General features: G+C 41.3%; 1 protein-coding gene across 13 annotated transcripts in view; it reads left to right on the top strand.

The window, feature by feature from the left end:
• Window positions 1–17717, top strand: part of DIP2C (disco interacting protein 2 homolog C) — a 446223-nt gene that overhangs the window by 404478 nt on the left and 24028 nt on the right. For 10 of the 13 annotated variants that reach the window (XM_045820044.1, XM_045820039.1, XM_045820040.1 and 7 more), the window contains 2 exons: window positions 10286–10315; window positions 11788–11849. In XM_045820044.1, the coding sequence (XP_045676000.1) occupies window positions 10286–10315; window positions 11788–11849 (92 nt within the window). The remainder of the gene's footprint in view (window positions 1–10285; window positions 10316–11787; window positions 11850–17717) is intronic. The other 3 variants (XM_045820049.1, XM_045820037.1, XM_045820046.1) reach the window with 1 other exon arrangement.

Raw genomic sequence — 17717 nt, 5'->3', positions numbered from 1 at the left:
TTGGGCTTCACTGTCAGGACGGCACAACTGCTTTGCAGAGCAGTGTCGCTGTTCCTTGCACAGTCGATCATGGACTTACCATATGACCCAGCAATTCAGTCCTGGGTGTGTACCCAAGAGAGATCAAAATGTGTGTTCTCTAAGGGGCCTACACACGTGTTTACAGCAGCCTTGTTTGTAATCATCAAGGAACCACTTGGCATCCTTTAACAGAGACTGTACGGGCAGGTTGTGGTCTGTCTGTGCATCGGAATGGTGTTTGCTCATAGCAAGGAGCAGACTGCTCCTTCCTGGAACAGCATGGCTGTATCTCGGTGACAGTGTGCTGGGTGAGGGAGCCAGACACACACACAGGTCCGCATACCGTTGAGTTTATCAAGGCAAAACCACAGGCACAAAAATCAGATCACTACAAGATGGCAGGACAGGACTTTTGGGATGATGAAAAATTTTTGTCTTGACTGATAGTTACTTGACTGGATACATTTGTCAAAATAAACCTGTACACTTAAGGAAAAATTTTATTGCATGTAAATTATACCTAAATACAGCTAAGAGATAAGGAGGGAGGGAACAAATTACAAGTATTAGAAATAGACACTTCCTGTATTGGTGAAGATGGAGCAGTAGGACCCGGATTTGCTGTCTGCCCTGAAACAGGCCAAAAATGGACAAATATGTAAAGAAGACACTGGACCCCAGGTAGCAAGGAACAGAGATCCCTGAGAGACAAGGTGTTGACCCTGTGATTTCATCAGATTGCTGCCTCAGAGCATTTTTCGACCAGTGTGCAGGCAGGGGAACTGACAAAGCCCAGGGTGCCCTTTGCACGGAGGAGACGGAGCTGAGAATCTGAGGAGACAAAGGCAGCTGCAGTTCACAGGACAGGGCGCCAGAGAGATCCTCCCCAGGATTCAGCTGAGTGCCAATCAGCATAACCTGATGAAAGCTTCAGTTCATATTCAGAAACCACCCAAAGCCAGAAACAGAACCAGCCAAAAGGATTCAAGGGAACAGTGCTTCTTCCCACCAGCCAGATGGAAAATATCATAATTCATGAGAGCACTGCCTTGGGCCCGCCTAACAAATCTTAAAAGGAAGAACCAAGAGTATCAAGCTCTTTCCAAGTAATCTGATGTAGAACAAAGACAAGAATTTTCAGGAATATAGATGTATCCAGCACCCAAAAAGGTCAACTTTATGATGTCCAACATCCTATCAAAAATTAACAGGCATGCCAAGAAGTAGGTAAGTATGACCCACAAGAGGAGAAATATCAATCAAAAACAAACCAAATTGACATAGATGTTGAGTTTATGGACAAGGACACTAATAGAATTATTTCAACTATATTTCAGATATTTAAAAGTTAAGAAGAAACATGAAATGTAGAAAAAAATGCTGAAATTGAACTTCTGGAAAGTGAAAGCTACAATATGTGAGATGAAAAATACACTGGATAGAATCAATGACAGAAGAAAAGATTAGTGCACATGACCACATAGCAATAGAAACTTTCCAAAATAGAAAAAATAATTTCAAAAATGGAAAGAACATCAGTGAACCTTGGGGAAACTGCATAGAGCTTAATATACATGTGATTGGACTTTCCCCCCCAAAAAAGAGGAGCAAAGGAGTCCCAGAAAGAGTGCATGAAGAAATATTCAAATTTGATAAAACTATAAACCCACAAATCCCAAAACTCAGCTACCTCTAACATAACATGAAGGAAACTGCTCAATTGAATTGCTCAAAACCAGTGACACAGGGAAAGTCTTAAAAGCAGCCAGGAAAAAAATCAAGTCACACACAGAGGACTAAAGATAGGGATGACTTCAAATTCCTTACCAGAAATCATGTAAGAAAGAAGAAAGCAGAGAACATGTTTAAAGTTTTTTTATTTATTTATTTTTAGACAGAGGGGGAGGGAGGGAGGGAGAGAAACATCAATGTGTGGTTGCCTCTCGTACACCCCCTACTGGGCACCTGCCCTGCAAACCAGGCATGTGCCCTGACTGGGAATCGAACCAGCAATCCTTTGGTTTGCAAGCTGGTACTCAGTCCACTCAGCCACACCAGCCAGGGCTAGAGAACATCTTTAAATATTAAAAAGAAAATACTGCCAACCTAGAATTTTATATTCAGTGGAAATATTTTTGAAAAGCAAAGACTAAATAAAACTTTTTAGCCTCACAAAAGCTGAGAATTGACTGCCAGCAGGCCCCCATGGCAAAAGAAAAAAAAATAAAATAACAGAAATCTTTTAGGCAGAAGGAAATGAAATCTGGATCTGTTCAAATAATGCTGGAAATGGCAACTGCATAGGTCAACCTACAATATTTTTTTGTTGTTGTTTAAATCTCTGTAGAAGGTAGTTGGCTACTTTTCTAAAGCCAGTAATACACTGTGGGATTTATAACATGTGTAACAGTCAACTGTATGAAAAACTGCCCAGAGGTTAAGAGGGAAGACATGAAGGGTACTGTCTCTGCCTCTGTAAAGTTCTTATACCATACAGACTATAATAAATTAATAATATATGCTGTAAACCTTGGAGTAACCACTAAATTTAAAAATGCTAAAAACAGTTAAAGCTAACACCTCTACAAAGGAGATAAAGTGGACATATAAAAACAGTCAATACAAATGAAGGCTGAGAAAAAGGAGGAAAAATAGATGACATGAATAAAAAACAAAATAACAAAAAGATAGATTTAAACATCATCACATCAACAATCCAATAAATATAAATTTTATAAACACTCCATGAAGTTGGATTTTTAAAAAGCAAGACCCATCTATACATAGTCTACAAAAAACTCACTTCAAAAATAAAGACCTCGGTTCTCAAACATTATTCATTCTGGAAGGATATTCGAGAAGCAATTTGTTCAAAAACCTAGTTATTTTCCCCATTAAAAATTGAAACAATCTGTTCCAGAACCCCAAATGATTTCCTGTTTTAACATTTCTTACATACAATACATGTCTAATGTACCGTTTAATCTATAAATATTTTAAAGACACACCCTGGCTGGTGTGGCTCAGTGGATTGAGCACCAGCATGTGGACTGAAAGGTCACCAGTTGGATTCCTGATCAGGGCACAGGCTGGGTAGTAGGCCAGGTCCCCAATTGGGAGTGTGTGACACACAACCGGTTGATGTATCTCTCACACATTGATGTTTCTCTCCCTCTCTTTATCCCTCCCTTTCTCTCTCTCTAAAAGTAAACAAATAAAATCTTTTAAAAAAGCTTTTCAGAAAGTAGTGGAAGAAGGAACACTTCTCAACATTTCTTATGAAGTGTACATAACCTACATACTAAAGTCTGACAGAAATTATTCCCAGAAAAGAAAATTCCAGGCCAATATCCTACATGGAAAAATTTCTCAAAATATTCACCTGTTGAGTCCAGCAGTATGTAAAAAGGACAAGGCATTGTAACTAAGCAGGTTGTATCTCTGGAATGCAAAGTTGCCGTATCATTAACAGAACAGTCAGCTTCATTCACTGCATGAACTGAATGAAGGACAAAAATCATATGGTTATATCAATGGAAGCAAGAAATATATTTAATAGACTTCAACACCTTTTTGTAGGATAACTAGGAAAAGAGGGAACTTCCTCAATCTGACAAAAGCATAAACAAAAAGCTTGTAGCTAATCTCATGCTTAATGATCCACATTGAGAGTACTTTCCCTAAAATCAGGAACATCAGCATAGTATCAGAAATCCTTACCAATGAGATGAGACCCCACAAAAGGTACAAATATGGGAAATAAGTAAAACTGGCCATTATTTGCAGATTTGCAGACAGCCCAGCTGCAAAACTACAAAAACTACAAATGTTAACACTTGAAGTTAACAAGAGCATAAAATAGGGATTAATACTTAAAAATTAATTGTATTCCTACAGAGTAGCAATGAATAACTAAAAAATGAAATATTAAAAAAGAATGCTAAACTGTACTTGAACAATTAAAATTTTAAAAGTTAAAAAAAAAAGGCAAGATGGAAGCATAGGTGGACGCACCGCACCTCCACGCACAACAAAGATTAGAACAACAACAATTTAGAGCTAGAATAACACCCAGAACTGATAGAGAATTTATCTGAATGGAAGTTGGACAGCCAAGAAGTTGAAGTAGACCCGTTCATGCAGACCGGTAGGAGGGGCTGAGAGGAGGAGCTGAGAGGGGCTGTGGGTCATGGCGCATGGAGATTGGGGAGAACTGGGTGCATAAGGCAACTGGGAGCACGTAAGCCTTCTGGGACGCACTGGGTAGACCCTGAGTACGCAAGCGGTGGCTGGCGGACCCAGTGAGGGGCATTGTGGACCAGGGCAGAGCGCGCAACCTAGGATCCCAGAGAAGGGACTGAGATCCCAGGAGAATGGAGCTACCACCATTGTTCCCTCCCACCCCCCACCCCCACCCCCACCCCCACATACAACGTCACAATCTAGCCACTGGGGTGCCCAGCCCTGGTGAACACCTAAGGCTCCGCCCCTCACTGTAACAGGAGCGACCAGACCAGAAAAAAAAAAAAGGAGAGAGAGAGACAGGTCTCCAGCAGAAGAACAGATCAGTCCCCCAGGACTCATCCTTTTGAGCGACCAAGAGATAGCCAGTCTCTCAGATGCACAGTTCAAAACACTGGTGATCGGGAAGCTCATGGAATTGGTTGATTTTGGGCACAAATTACATGAAAAAATGCAGGTTACCATAAAAGAGATGAAGGAAGATGCACGGAGAACCAATAGTGAAGGGAAGGAAACTGGGACTCAAAACAATAGAGTGGACCAGAAAGAAGAAAAAAACAACCAAGCAGGAAAGATTAAAGAAATAAGAATTCAAAAAAACGAGGAGAAGCTTAGGAGCCTCCAGGACATCTTTAAACATTCCAACATCCGAATTATAGGGGTACCAGAAGGGGAAGAGGAAAAGCAACAGATTGAGCACGTATTTGAATAAATAATAAAGGAGAACTTCCCCATTCTGGCAAAGGAAATGGACTTCCAAGAAATCCAGAAAGCTCAGAGAGCCCCAAAGAAGTTGGACCCAAGAAGAAACACACCAAGGCACATCATAATTACATTAGCCAAGGTAAAAATGAAGGATAGAATCCTAGAAGCAGCAAGAGATAAGGGGATAGTCACCTACAAAGGAGTTCCCATCAGACTGTCGGCTGATTTCTCAAAAGAAACCTTACAGGCAAGAAGGGGCTGGAAAGAAATATTCCAAGTCATGAAAGACAAGGACCTACACCCCAGATTGCTCTATCCAGCAAAGCTCTCATTTAGAATGGAAGGGCAGATCAAGTGCTTCTCAGAAGCACTTGAGGTCAAGTTAAAGGAGTTCATCATCACCAAGCCCTTATTTTATGAAATGCTAAAGGGACTTATCTAAGAAAAATAAGATAAAGAAAAAACATGTATAGTAAAAGGACAGCAAACTCACAATTATTAACAACCACACCTAAAACAAAACCAAAAGAAACTAAGCAAACAACTAGAACGGAAACAGAACCACAGAAATGGAGGTCACATGGAGGGTTAGCAACAGGGGAGTGGGAGGAGGAGAGAGGGGGAAAAGGTACAGAGAATAAGTAGCATAGAATGTAGGTTGAAAATAGATAGGGGAGGGTAAGAATAGTATAGGAAATGTAGAAGCTAAAGAAATTATAAGTATGACACATGGACATGACTAAAGGGGAGGATATGGGTGGGAGAGAGTGTACAGGGTGGAGGGGAGTGAAGGGGAGAAAAATGGGACAACTGTAATAGCATAATCAATAAAATATATTTTTAAAAAGTTTAAAAAGAATGCTATTTACAGTAATGTAAAAAGTTTTAAGTATATAATATAATGAAGGTAAACATTAAAAATCACATAACGCTGCTGAAAGAAATTAAAGAAATATTAAATTTGCGATATTCATAGAGTGGGGAATTGAATCAGGATTTTAAAGATGACATTTTTCCTCCAAATTGATCAGTAGAAACATTGCAATCACAATCAAAATCACAGCAGGCTTTCCTAAAGAAATCGATGAGATGATTCTGAAGTTGTTGTGGAATCTCAAATGAAATAGAACAGCCAGTCCTGAAAAGTGACAGTGTTGTAGGATGCAGGCGACCTGATTTCAAGACTCACTGTGAAGCTTCAGTAATCAAGACAATGTGATGTTGACATGAAGAGAGACCAAAAGAGAAAAACAAAATAAAAAAGTAAAAACTGAAAAAAGAGAATCCAGAAATATATCCACCATGGTGCCAAGTCCATTTTATAGAAAAAGAAAAGATTTTTGATAAAGAGTTTTAGAACAACTGAAGAAATGAAATTAAGTCATTTCAATTCCATCCTCATAAAACACACAATATTTAATTCTGGATGAATGATAGACCTAAATGGCTATAATAAAACTTCTAGAGTAAAACTCTCAAAAGAGCTATTAAAGAGCATCTTCATGACTTTGAAATATACAAAGATTTCTTAGGTCCCCAAAAGCACTAACTATAAACCAAAAACATGATAAACTGGTCTTCATCAAAGTCAAAATTAATTTTAATCACTGTATTTAAAAAGATTAATAGGAACATCATGGACCAGAGAAATATATTTGTAATATACTTGACAAAGGATGTCTATCCAGAATATATTTAAAACTATAAATCAACAACAAAAAGAAAAATTTTTAGAAAATGGACAAAAGACTTGAATGGACACTTAACAAAATAATTCCAATGACCAAAAAGTATATGATATGGTGCTCAACATCATCATTCATCAGGAAAATGCCAATTAAAATTATGTGGTATGCTTGCTTTAGTACACATATTAAAGTTAGAACATTCCGAGAAAATTAGCATGGCCTCTACACAAGAAACTTTCTGACGTGTTCCCCGTTTTTGAAATTCCTCAAGGCTCTCTCTCCCTTTGCTCCAAGGAAATAGTGAGTCAAGATGCTGCATGTGATACCTAGTATTGAAACTGATTTTCACAACAATAACAACAACAAATCACATGGTGATTTCATTTCTCATCTTCTAGAGTAACTAAAATCAAAGGGCTGACAATACTAAATGAGGGTATGGACCAACTAGAACCCTTATTCATTGCTGACTTGGGGAGCGGTGTAAATTTTTTATAAAATTAAATGCATTTTAGCCCATGAACAGCATGTCTGTATATGCTCAGGAATTAACATGTCTCCAAACATTTGTGTAAGAAGGTCTATTACATCTTTCCATGATAGCCACAGACTATAAGTAACCCAAATGTTCAACAACCATGGGATAAATAGGTTACGATACACAGGTTCAACAGAACACTTTTTAGAACTTAAAGAAAAAAACAACAATGTGGGTAGATTCCAAAATTAGTATGTTCTGTGAAAGAAGCAGTCACAAAATAACAACTGTGTTGCTCCGTGTATGTGAAGCCCAGGAACAGGTAAAACTACTCTATGGTGTTAGCAGTCAGAAAGTTGTAACTTTGTCCCCAGGGTATGGAGATTGGTTGACTCCATATATACCTAGGATGAAGGAATTTTTATATGTTGTTTGGGGTGAGAGTTACATGGGTATATACAATTATCAAAATTATCTAACTGAACACTTAAAATGTGTGCATTTCCCAGTATGCAAATTAGACCACAATTAAAACATTAAAAAAGATTGTTGTTAATACACACATCTACCAGGAGGACCAAAGAACATGGCTTGGGGTCATACAGGTGGAAAACACTTCCTAAGTTCAGCTGCTGATGTGGCCCAGTGGCGAACCCAGTGCTGTGCCCAAGCACTGCAGGTGTAGACCCCCAGAACCTGCGCCTGCAGAAACTGCCCCTGTGACCTCCCTTGACTCCTGAAACACCCAGTCTAGCTGATACACCTCCATCAGTAAATTGTGTCTTTACTTCACATATTTCTATTCAGAACTTTTACATAACTTAAGTACCAGTGCACTGATACTGGATCGTACCAATAGTACAGCATGTGACTCACTGAAGAGCCACAGCACCACTGGGTAGAACAAGTACAGGCTGGGTTTTTTGTGCTTTTTGAGATGTGAGTTTGCACGTCTATAGGTGAGATTTTAATGTAATTCGCTCGTTCAATGAGTATTTAATACCTCGCTGGTGTGATATGCTTATACCAATAAGAAAAAATAATGTTAGTATAATTTATATAAATATTATGTGAATCATTTAATTTAGTAATTCCATGAGTAACTTTTTTATTATACAACTCAATTTTAAAATTGACACTTTTCTGATTAATATAATATGCAATTTAAAAAGTTTTTTTTTCATTTCTGATAAGCTTTAGTTGGAATGAATAACTTTGCTTTCCTGCTGGTCCAAGTACGTGGATGATTTTTAAATATTTGGAAATAGCTCTGTACATTAGAGACCCCTTTACTTAAAGAAAATCCCGCTTGCATTCTTTGGCAAAGTGAAGGTTTTGTTAAATAAGCACTGCTAACATGTGTCTTGTGATCTCAGATTCTGGTCCTTTAATGTTTTTGAAACGTGGAAACACCCTACACATTAACTCCCTGTCTTTGTCTTCATGTATCCTTAATAATATAGGAGACATGAAAAAATAATATAATTTTGCTCCAGAGGCTATGTCATGTCCGCACATCTACAAGTTAGAAAATTAGTTCCTAATCATATGTATTCTTTCAAAATACAAATTTGATCCATTATAAGAAAATTTATGAATTAGAATAATCACAAAGGACATTATTTAAACCGCTGTTTAAATGTCTCACGTGCCTTCCAAGTGCACACACCGTCACTGACCCCGCCCTCTCTCTGAGTCCTGCCTCAGTTCCTGAAGGTAGAGGTGTGGAGAAAAGGCAGTGACCACAGTTACCATCATAAAGGGAGGGACAGAGGAGCGTGGTGGGATCATTTGCATCGGGAACCATTGATTTTTTAAGACTCACCTCCAAGTTGAGTGTTGGTCATTCTTCAGTCTGGCTTTGGTTATCACCGAGTTAAGGCTGCTGTTTTATTGCTGCTGTTGTCACCTCTGGAGCCACTAGGAATGTGATTGTAGGGAGAGGGCTGGGTGAGGCCATACAGACACAGCAGCTGGGAACCAACCCAGGTGCCCATGGGGTAACTTCTGCTTCTGGGGATATTTGGAAAACATACCTAAGTCACCTACAGAAAAACAGATGGTATCAAAGGGGTTTGCCTGAGTTGTTGCTTTCTGGAGTTTTCCCACCATGCTGATGCGGATAATTTTTTTAAATATTTTATTTATTTATTTTTAGAGAGAAGGGGAAGGAGGGAGGGGGAGACAGACAGACAGACAGACAGAAACAGAGAGAGAGAGAGAGAAACAAAGAGAGAGAGAAACATAAATGTGTGGTTGCCTCTTACATGCCTCCTACTGGGGACCTGGCCCACAACCCAGGCATGTGCTCTGACCAGGAATTGAATCGGCAACCCTTTGGTTGACAGGTCGGCATTCAGTCCACTGAGCCACACTAGCCAGGGCCAATGTGGATAATTTCATAGGGGTCGAGGTGGGTACCAAAACCATAGAAGGTGAAAAGAAAATGGAAGGAGATGTCCTCAGGGATGGCAGCCAGGAGGGATGGCAGCCAGGAGGGCTGGCAGCCAGGAGGGCTGGCACGGAATGCTGAGCTGGACCACATGGCAGTCTGGTGTCCTGGTGTTTGGTCCCTTCATGCTGCAGACGTCCTTTGGCCTCTTTCTTGTGCCTGATGAGGAGGCCTGGACGCCCTGAGTTTAGATGAAAAGCCTCCAGGTTCCCTTCAGTACTGTAACAGGAAACTTGGAACTATGTCCACGAGGGACACTCAGATTCACAATTGGTACTCTCTACTTCTTTCAGAAAAGAAACTTTAAAAAAGTACCATAAAATTAAACTTGCCAGTAATACTATTGAACCTTATGTGTTTAAAAAAAAAAGTACTAGGGTCTGTGTGTCCATGGCCAGTCATCTATTACTTACTCTCTTCTGTTGCTTTGTGCATATGTTGACATTTTTAAAGGATTTTTTTTAGCCTTTAATGTACAGTGATTGATTTTTAACAATTCCATATTTGACATTGTTTTTGATCTTCTTTTTACTTTGTTCCCTGCTTTTTGCATTCTCCTCCCTACCCCTTCCTCTTCTTCATCCCATTTTTGACTGTTGGGTTGTTTTGTTTCTGTGTCTGTTGTGTGTTGTTTGTTTTTGGTTTTTGTTGGTCTGGTGTTCTCTCCTTTCTGTTGTTCCCCACCTCCTGCTGCTATAGCCCCACAGACTGTGGAAGCTGGCCGAGCAGGTAGGGATTTCCTCCTTATCCACACCAGTGCCCACCCACCCACCCACCCCCGACCTGTCCGCTCCCCACAGTGGGACAGACTAGGAGTTGAGTGCACAGGCTGACTGGGGTTTACAGACCACATGGTCAAGAGGACTGATGCCAACGTGACGTCATTCCTCCGATCTGTCCAAATGCTTCACACTTGTGACGAATGCTGTACTTTCATTCTTTGTACAGGATCAGTGATTTCTTTGCCACTTTGGGGCCATCTCCGTATTACTTCATTTTCCTCTTTTAATGATCTGTTTTCTCCTTTGTTTACTTATTAATTGGCCCTTGGTGGTTATGTGTTTTGCATTTCTCGGAACATCAAACCACTTCCCAGTCAGCACTAGTCTGTGACACAGCTCCACTGAATAGTCACAGGTTGGAAAGAACGCTCTTTGCCTTGTGCTGTAGAGTGAGCTCCCAGCTGGAGGCCGGCTGCATGTGCTCTCTGCCTCGGTGCTGAGATCCCAGTGACCGGGGTTCTTTAGTAGGATAGTGTGTCTTAAAGAAAGTATCTTTATTTTTATCTCTTTTTTATGTATATAAACATGCCTTTGGTACAAAATTAAAACTTTCTCCTGAAGAATTTTAGTTCTTCAAATAAATTCTGAGAGGGTCCCTTATTTTTGGCAAGTTTGTTTTTGGTTCCATCTTTTCCTACCCAAGGTATTGTATTGCCTTCCCAAGAAATGTACGTAGAATTTTGGCTTATAATGCAGCTTTCATGGCATTGCTATTACCTGGACAGAGCTTGGTGGTCAGAAGTCAACTCAGCATGTAATATAAAGGGATTTACAGTGCAAGATAAGATTTCTGGACCCCGGGTTAAATAAGCAGTCAGAGAGCTCAGACCACCGAGTGCTGCCCTGCTGCCTAGTGGTAAATTCACAACCCCCCCCCCCCCCGCAACCTACATCACAGACAAAAATATCCCCCCACAGCTAGAGGAAGACCAAGACAAAAGTAGAACTAAAAGGAACAAGATAATTATCTCTTATCACTTTTTCCTTAATCTGTCCATTCACGTCCCATGTTCTCCTTCAGTTTTGTGAGCTCTAGATATTTTTGGATGCACACAGTCAAATTTCTCAGCAAATGAAGCTTATATCATTGACAGGCTGCTTTCGCCAAGCCAGCGTTGTCTCAGCGCTGTCAGCCTTTTTTTTTTTTTTTAAGACATGTGGCATGCCTCTTTTCTTACTTTCTAAATGTGATTGATAGTCAAGCTGTGTGAAAGTCCAGTATTATTCTAATAAGTTCCTTTGAGAATTGAGATTATAAAACTGAAAGCTAACAGGTATCATGGAAAGGTGTGGTTTCCGTGCTTTTAATTTTTGTTCAGTTTCAAATTTCACCTAAAATATGCTTATTAGCTTGTAGGAAACAGACCCAGATTCCCCCCACACATACATGAGTTAACCACACTGTGTCCTTGCTTGCAGGGGACCTCAGGACCTGATCCCACCACCGTCTATGTTGACATGAGAGCTCTGAGGCATGACAGGTATGATGCACTTGTGATGTGTTCTCGGTTGCCAGGCATGCAGGTCCCCCTGGAAAAGGAGGGGCAGCAACATTTTTCTCCTCCAACTACAGTCAGTCATCTTATGAATAAAGCAGTAGAGGTGGGCAAGTTGGCTTGAATTTAAACTCTCTCCACATTCTGTTTGGTTAACATACCCAATAGGCCAACTGACTTTTTATCATAAAATACAAATGGAAATTGTTGCACCATAGTCAGGTGCGAGCAATCAGAGTTGCTTTTTCTAAGTTTAACCAGAGCACTTGATTCTGTTCCTCTGTGGGCATAATTTTGCATTTCATAAAATATCAACACATTTCTTTACATGAATTAAAATTTTTTGTCAAGGAGATTCCATGAAAAACAAAAATGCAAGTCAAGCTACCTTTCTGTGCAGCTTCCTAAGCAGCCTTGAGCAAGAGTAAAGGGTTGTGTTACTGGTGGATGCTTATAAGCTCCCCTCAAGGAATTTAGTAGTGCCCAGGGAGATACCGGTTGCCTGCCTGGCCCCAGTAGCCCTTGCTTTAGGCCCTGCTCTTTGAAGGGACCACAGAGATGAGAGCCTGTCTTGTGGGAGCCTCCCTGGGAGGCTGAGCACTGTAGCAAAATCCCATCTGGATCATTTTCAAAACTCAGAAACTTAGCTTGAAGAGATCAAGTAACTGATTCATGCACATTTCCAAATGGAACATGTAGGCTTTAAAACAAACCTACTTTACTTCATATAAAAATTATTTGAAAAAAACTTTATAGCTTCAAAAGGTGAACAATAGCTTATCAAAGACCCTCTGTAAGTAACATTTAGGCAGTTCTCTCTGTGGGCTGGCCCTCAGAGCACATGAGAAACACACAGTAAGACCATGTGCATGAAAACGGCTGACCTTTGGGTCTTGAGAGAACAGCCTGCAGTGTCCAACCTGTTTATGTACAAGAACGGTGATCGTTAAAGGGCAGCTACCTCATTCTGTGTGTGAGTGTCCTGGAATGTCAGGGGAGTTGAGAGGAGGGGCTTAGGGAATTTTTCTCTCCTGGAAAAGGACAGAAGCATAAAGGACTCCTTTCTAACAATTTTTGGACCTGCCCTTTTGGCTCTCTTCAATGTGGCAAGTCTTCTTATTGAGAAAAAGTACAATTTGGGGAAGGTAAAATAAAATTAGAGCCAATACAGCGTATGGCAGTAAGGTAATACAATTTCAATATCAGACCAATATGTTCTCTAGAAAGAGCCAAGAGACATGTCCTAGGAAAAGCTTCTTGGTGATTTACTAATTCTTTGAGCTTGGCAAGTCCATAATCCTTTTACATGATAGTTTTTTTTCTAATCTATAAAATAATCTCTAACTCATCTCCCTCATAAGGTCACCCAAAATAGAAATGACAGTACTTTATGAACCGGGAGTTGGCTGTGCAGTTATGTGTTACTAAAGACGACCTTCGGCAATATCAGCGACCATTACAATTAAGAGTGATGCTGATTAGCATCAGAGTGATCCCAACAAGCGTCCCCAGTTGCAGACATGCCAACCATCCGCGCCACCCCACCCACGCCACTCTTGAGAAAGCCTTTGGAACTGTGCCTGCACCTTGTGTTTTTGCTGGCCTGGCCGCGCCTCCCTCTGGTGCCACCCTCCCAGCCTTGTGTCTCATATTCTCAGTTCTCTCCTGGGCGAGGACGTGTGGCTGGGAGCTGAGGGGCACTCATCAGACACCAAATATGTTTGCACTGGACTTGTCTCTTCACCTTCTTCAGTGTTTGACTTAGAGATACCAAAGCAAAACCATGCCCTGGAGCAATATGAAACAGCTCCTTCTTCCTGCTTTCCGAGCTTTCTGCTCCAGGAGCTGCTGCCCCAGGCGCTCGCAGAGTCACAGCTCCCTTCACTGTCTTCTCCGGCCTCTGGGTGCCGCTGTGGGGCCCAGCTGCTCCCTCTGGCTCCTGGCTATCGCCCTTGCCCTCTTCCTTTCACTTTTTTTTATCAACACCTGCTGATTGAAGGTTCGGACCTGGACCTTTCTGACCATGTCTCTCTGTCTCAGTTGCTGGCCATGGTCCTGCCCCGTCCTGCTGGGCTCCTTCTTCTGAAGGCAGCAGAAAATCTCAGAAGTACCTCCCCTTTCCTTCACCTGTTAGAGACCACAGCCCAGGGCCCTTCTGTGTCGTGAGCCTTGCCCCATGCCTCTCTTGTTTCTTCACCTCCCTCCATGCTGTTGAAGTTCTTCTCATTCTTTCAAACACAGCTCAAATACTATCTCTGAATATTCCCCAGTGAAAATATTATCTAGCTTGAAATCTCAGCATCACTTCTAACCTTATCATCATGCATCACATGTACCTTAGGCTGTAGTTTATGTGACATAAGGCTCTGGTGCCTGACCAATAAGAGTTCAATTCAATTCTCTTCTCCAGTCCTTGGACAAGCTCTGTAACCTCAGTGTCCCTGTGCTCAGAATGGATATACTAAAACCAACCTTCAGGGGACCCATGACGTGCCAGCAGGCATGGAAGCTGCCCCTGGGAGTGGGGTAGGCATGAGGATTGTGCTCCCCATGGTGAGGTGGTGTCTTCCCCTTGGAGACCTTGCCTTTCCATCCCCCACCACTCAGAAGGGTGGAAGGGAGCTCATCTGCTCCAAGGCCTCAGTGAGGGAGGAGGTGAGACAGGAGAGCCTGTCTCTTGTCACTATTCTCATTTTTTTAAAAAAACTGGGACTTTTGTCTTCTTAACTTAAACTGTATAGGCAAACCTTGTTTCACTGCACCTCACAGATGGTGCATATTTTACACATTGAAGGCAAGGCCCTCCACCAGCAAAAAGACTATGATTCTCTTTATTGTGGTGATCTGGAACTGGACCCCCAACTTCTCTGTGGTCTGCCTGTATATTCAGTCACAGGATTAATTACCTCTCCTGTTCCTTTAGTGCGTTCACTTGGGAGCCTCGGGGTATCTGCCCAATCACCACTTAATTAACGTGGAGAAGGTTGAATTATCAGTACATGTGTGCAGTCTCTCTGAGAGAAGATGATTGTGTGCGTGCATGTGTGAGAGACAGGTAGGGTAGGGACAGAAGAGCCACTGTTGTCAACCTCTATGTCAAGTAGTTTTCCCAAATTGATTCAATTTCCACCTGGTTTTCTGCCTTTGTTCTTACTACCCATTTTTCCCCTTGGAATTAGTATTGTTGTTGTTTGTTTATTTTTCAGTCACCTGCAGGTTGCCACGGAGAGCCTTTCTGCCTCACATAATGAGGACCCTTGTTCTCCTCCTTCTTGAATGAATTTAGTTCCAGTGTGCACCAGGGGAAATGATGAAATTGTTTTGAGACTATTTGAAAGTGACTGTAAGCTTTCCAAGTATTCTTTATAATGAATTCATTTAAGGCCAATTTGCAGTCTCACTTTCAATTTGATCTTTCCTTAAGCACTTGAATTTTGAAGACTTGAAATAAAATTTTTTATTATTTAAAGAAATAGTTTTACAAGTTAAATGTTATGAACACAGTGTTTGCATAAAGACCTTAAATTAAAGCTTTCATAGCTTCTTTATTCCTCTTAACCTGAACTCGTAATTGAAGCCTCAGCAGAGAAAGGGTGGTGAATTATTCCTGGTCAATGTCTGGCCCAGGATCATAGTACAAAAGTGCCTCCCAGACTGTGATTAGTCAGCAGTGGGTGGGGAGGGGGGCAGAATGAAGACAAAAACAGCTAAAATGGGCTCCACTCCTGGTCAGTTCTATGTGTATGAGTGTGACTGTTGCCCGTGTGTGTGTGTGAGAGAGAGAGAAAAGGATTTTCTGGTGAGAGTGTTGAGTCTCCACCTCATCTTCTGTTGGCTCATCATAGCCATTGTCTAGCAGACCTGGGGCTGGACCTTCCATAGAATTTGCGCTCCTTATTCTTATTACTGAATCTTTCATTTCTGTCATGGTCTAATTCCCTGTCACATGGTACCTGAATGACTGTCCAACATGTGCACCTGCCTCACCAGTGCAGATCACTCCCTAACTTTCCCAGTCCTTCTAGGGACCTAGCTTATCCCCAGAAGACATGTCTTGGCAGTGGTGAACATAGTCCGTGTCATAATGGTCACGCAGGCCGAGGACCCACCGTCTAGCTGTATGAGCCTGAGCACATTGGCCTCTTTGTTTCACTAATGCCTGTGACATGGTAATAACAGTACCTACCTTGGAAGGACTGTTACAACAATGACATAATTTAATACATCTCAGCAGTGCATGAAGGAACTTCCAGCCAAGATGGAGATTTAGGTAGATATACTTTGCATCCTCACACAACTAAAAGAAGGACAACAACAAATTAAAAAAAAAAAAAACAGAACTGCCATAAAATCAAACTGTGTGGAAGTCCAACAACCAAGGAGTTAAAGAAGAAAGATTCAACCAAACTGGTAGAAGGGGCAGAGAGGGGCAGCTGGGGTGAAGAAGACATACAGCAGGGTGGCAACTGAAGGACCCAGTTGGTGAGGCAGTGGCTGATGGACCAGGTGGTCCCACATTTGCATGCAAATAAACTAAGAGGAACAACTGGGGAGCAAGACAGACTGTGCAACTCAGGGTTTCAGTGGGAAAAGAAAGCCTCAAAACCTCTGGCTATAAAAATCCGTAGGGGTTACAGTGGCAGGAGAAACTCCTAGCCTCACAGGAAAGTTCACTGGAGGGACACTCAGGGTCCTAACACATACACAAACCCACCCACCTGGGAATCAGCACCAGAGGGGCTCAATTTGCTTGTGGGTAGCAGGGGAAGTGACTGAAAGCCAACAAGAGCTGAGCAAGTAGCACTTTTCCCCCTCTGACCCCTCCCTCACATATAGCACCACAATTCAGGGAAGTGGGTTGCTCTGCCCTGGTGAATACCTAAAGCTCTTCTTCTTACAATGTAACACGTGGGCCAAGACTAAGAAATATGGCCCAAATGAAAGAACAGATCAAAATTACAGAAAAACAACTAAGCAACAAAAAATAGCCAACCTATCAGATGCAGAGTTCAAAACATTGGTAATCAGGATGCTCACAGAAATGGTTATGATCACAAAATAGAGGAAAAAGTGAAGGCTCTGCTAGGTAAAATAAAGAAAAATATACAGGGAACCAACAGTGAAAGGAAGGAAACTGGGACTCAAATCAACAATTTGGAGCAGAAGGAAGAAAGAAACATTCAGCCAGAATAGAATGAAGAAACAAGAATTCAGAAAAATGAGGAGAGGCTTAGGAACCTCCAGGACAACTTTAAACATTCCAATATCTGAATCATAGGGGTGCCAGAAGGAGAAGAGGAAGAGCAAGAAATTGAAAACTTATCTGAAAAAATAATGAAGGAGAATATCCCCAGTCTGGCAAAGGAAATAGAGTTCCAGGAAGTCCAAGAAGCTCAGAGAACCCCAAAGAAGCTGGACCCAAGGAAGCACACACCAAAGCACATCATAATGACATTACCCAAGATTAAAGATAAGGAGAGATTACTCTGTTCAGCAAAGCTATCATTCAGAATGGAAGGGCACATAAAGTACTTCCCAGATAAGTGGAGTTCACCATCACCAAGCCCTTATTATATGAAATGTGAGAGACTTATCTAAGAAAAAGAAGGTCAAAACTATGAACAAATGACAACAAACTGACAACTATCAACAACTGAACCTAAATAAAAAACAAAAACAAGCTAAGCAAACAACTAGAATAGGGACAGAATCACAGAAATGGAGATCACATGGGTCATTGGCCGGGAGGAGGAATGGGGATAGTAGAGGAAAAGATGCAGGGAATAAGAAGCCTAAATGGTAGGTATAAAAGACAGGTGGAGGTTAGGAATAGTATAGGAAATGGAGAAGCCA

This window comes from Phyllostomus hastatus, unplaced genomic scaffold, assembly GCF_019186645.2.
Source record: "Phyllostomus hastatus isolate PE091 unplaced genomic scaffold, TTU_PhHast_1.1 phas_scaffold_39, whole genome shotgun sequence".
NCBI lineage: Eukaryota > Metazoa > Chordata > Mammalia > Chiroptera > Phyllostomidae > Phyllostomus > Phyllostomus hastatus.
The sequence above is the reverse complement of the archived record's forward strand: the minus strand, read 5'-3'. Positions and strand labels throughout refer to the sequence as shown.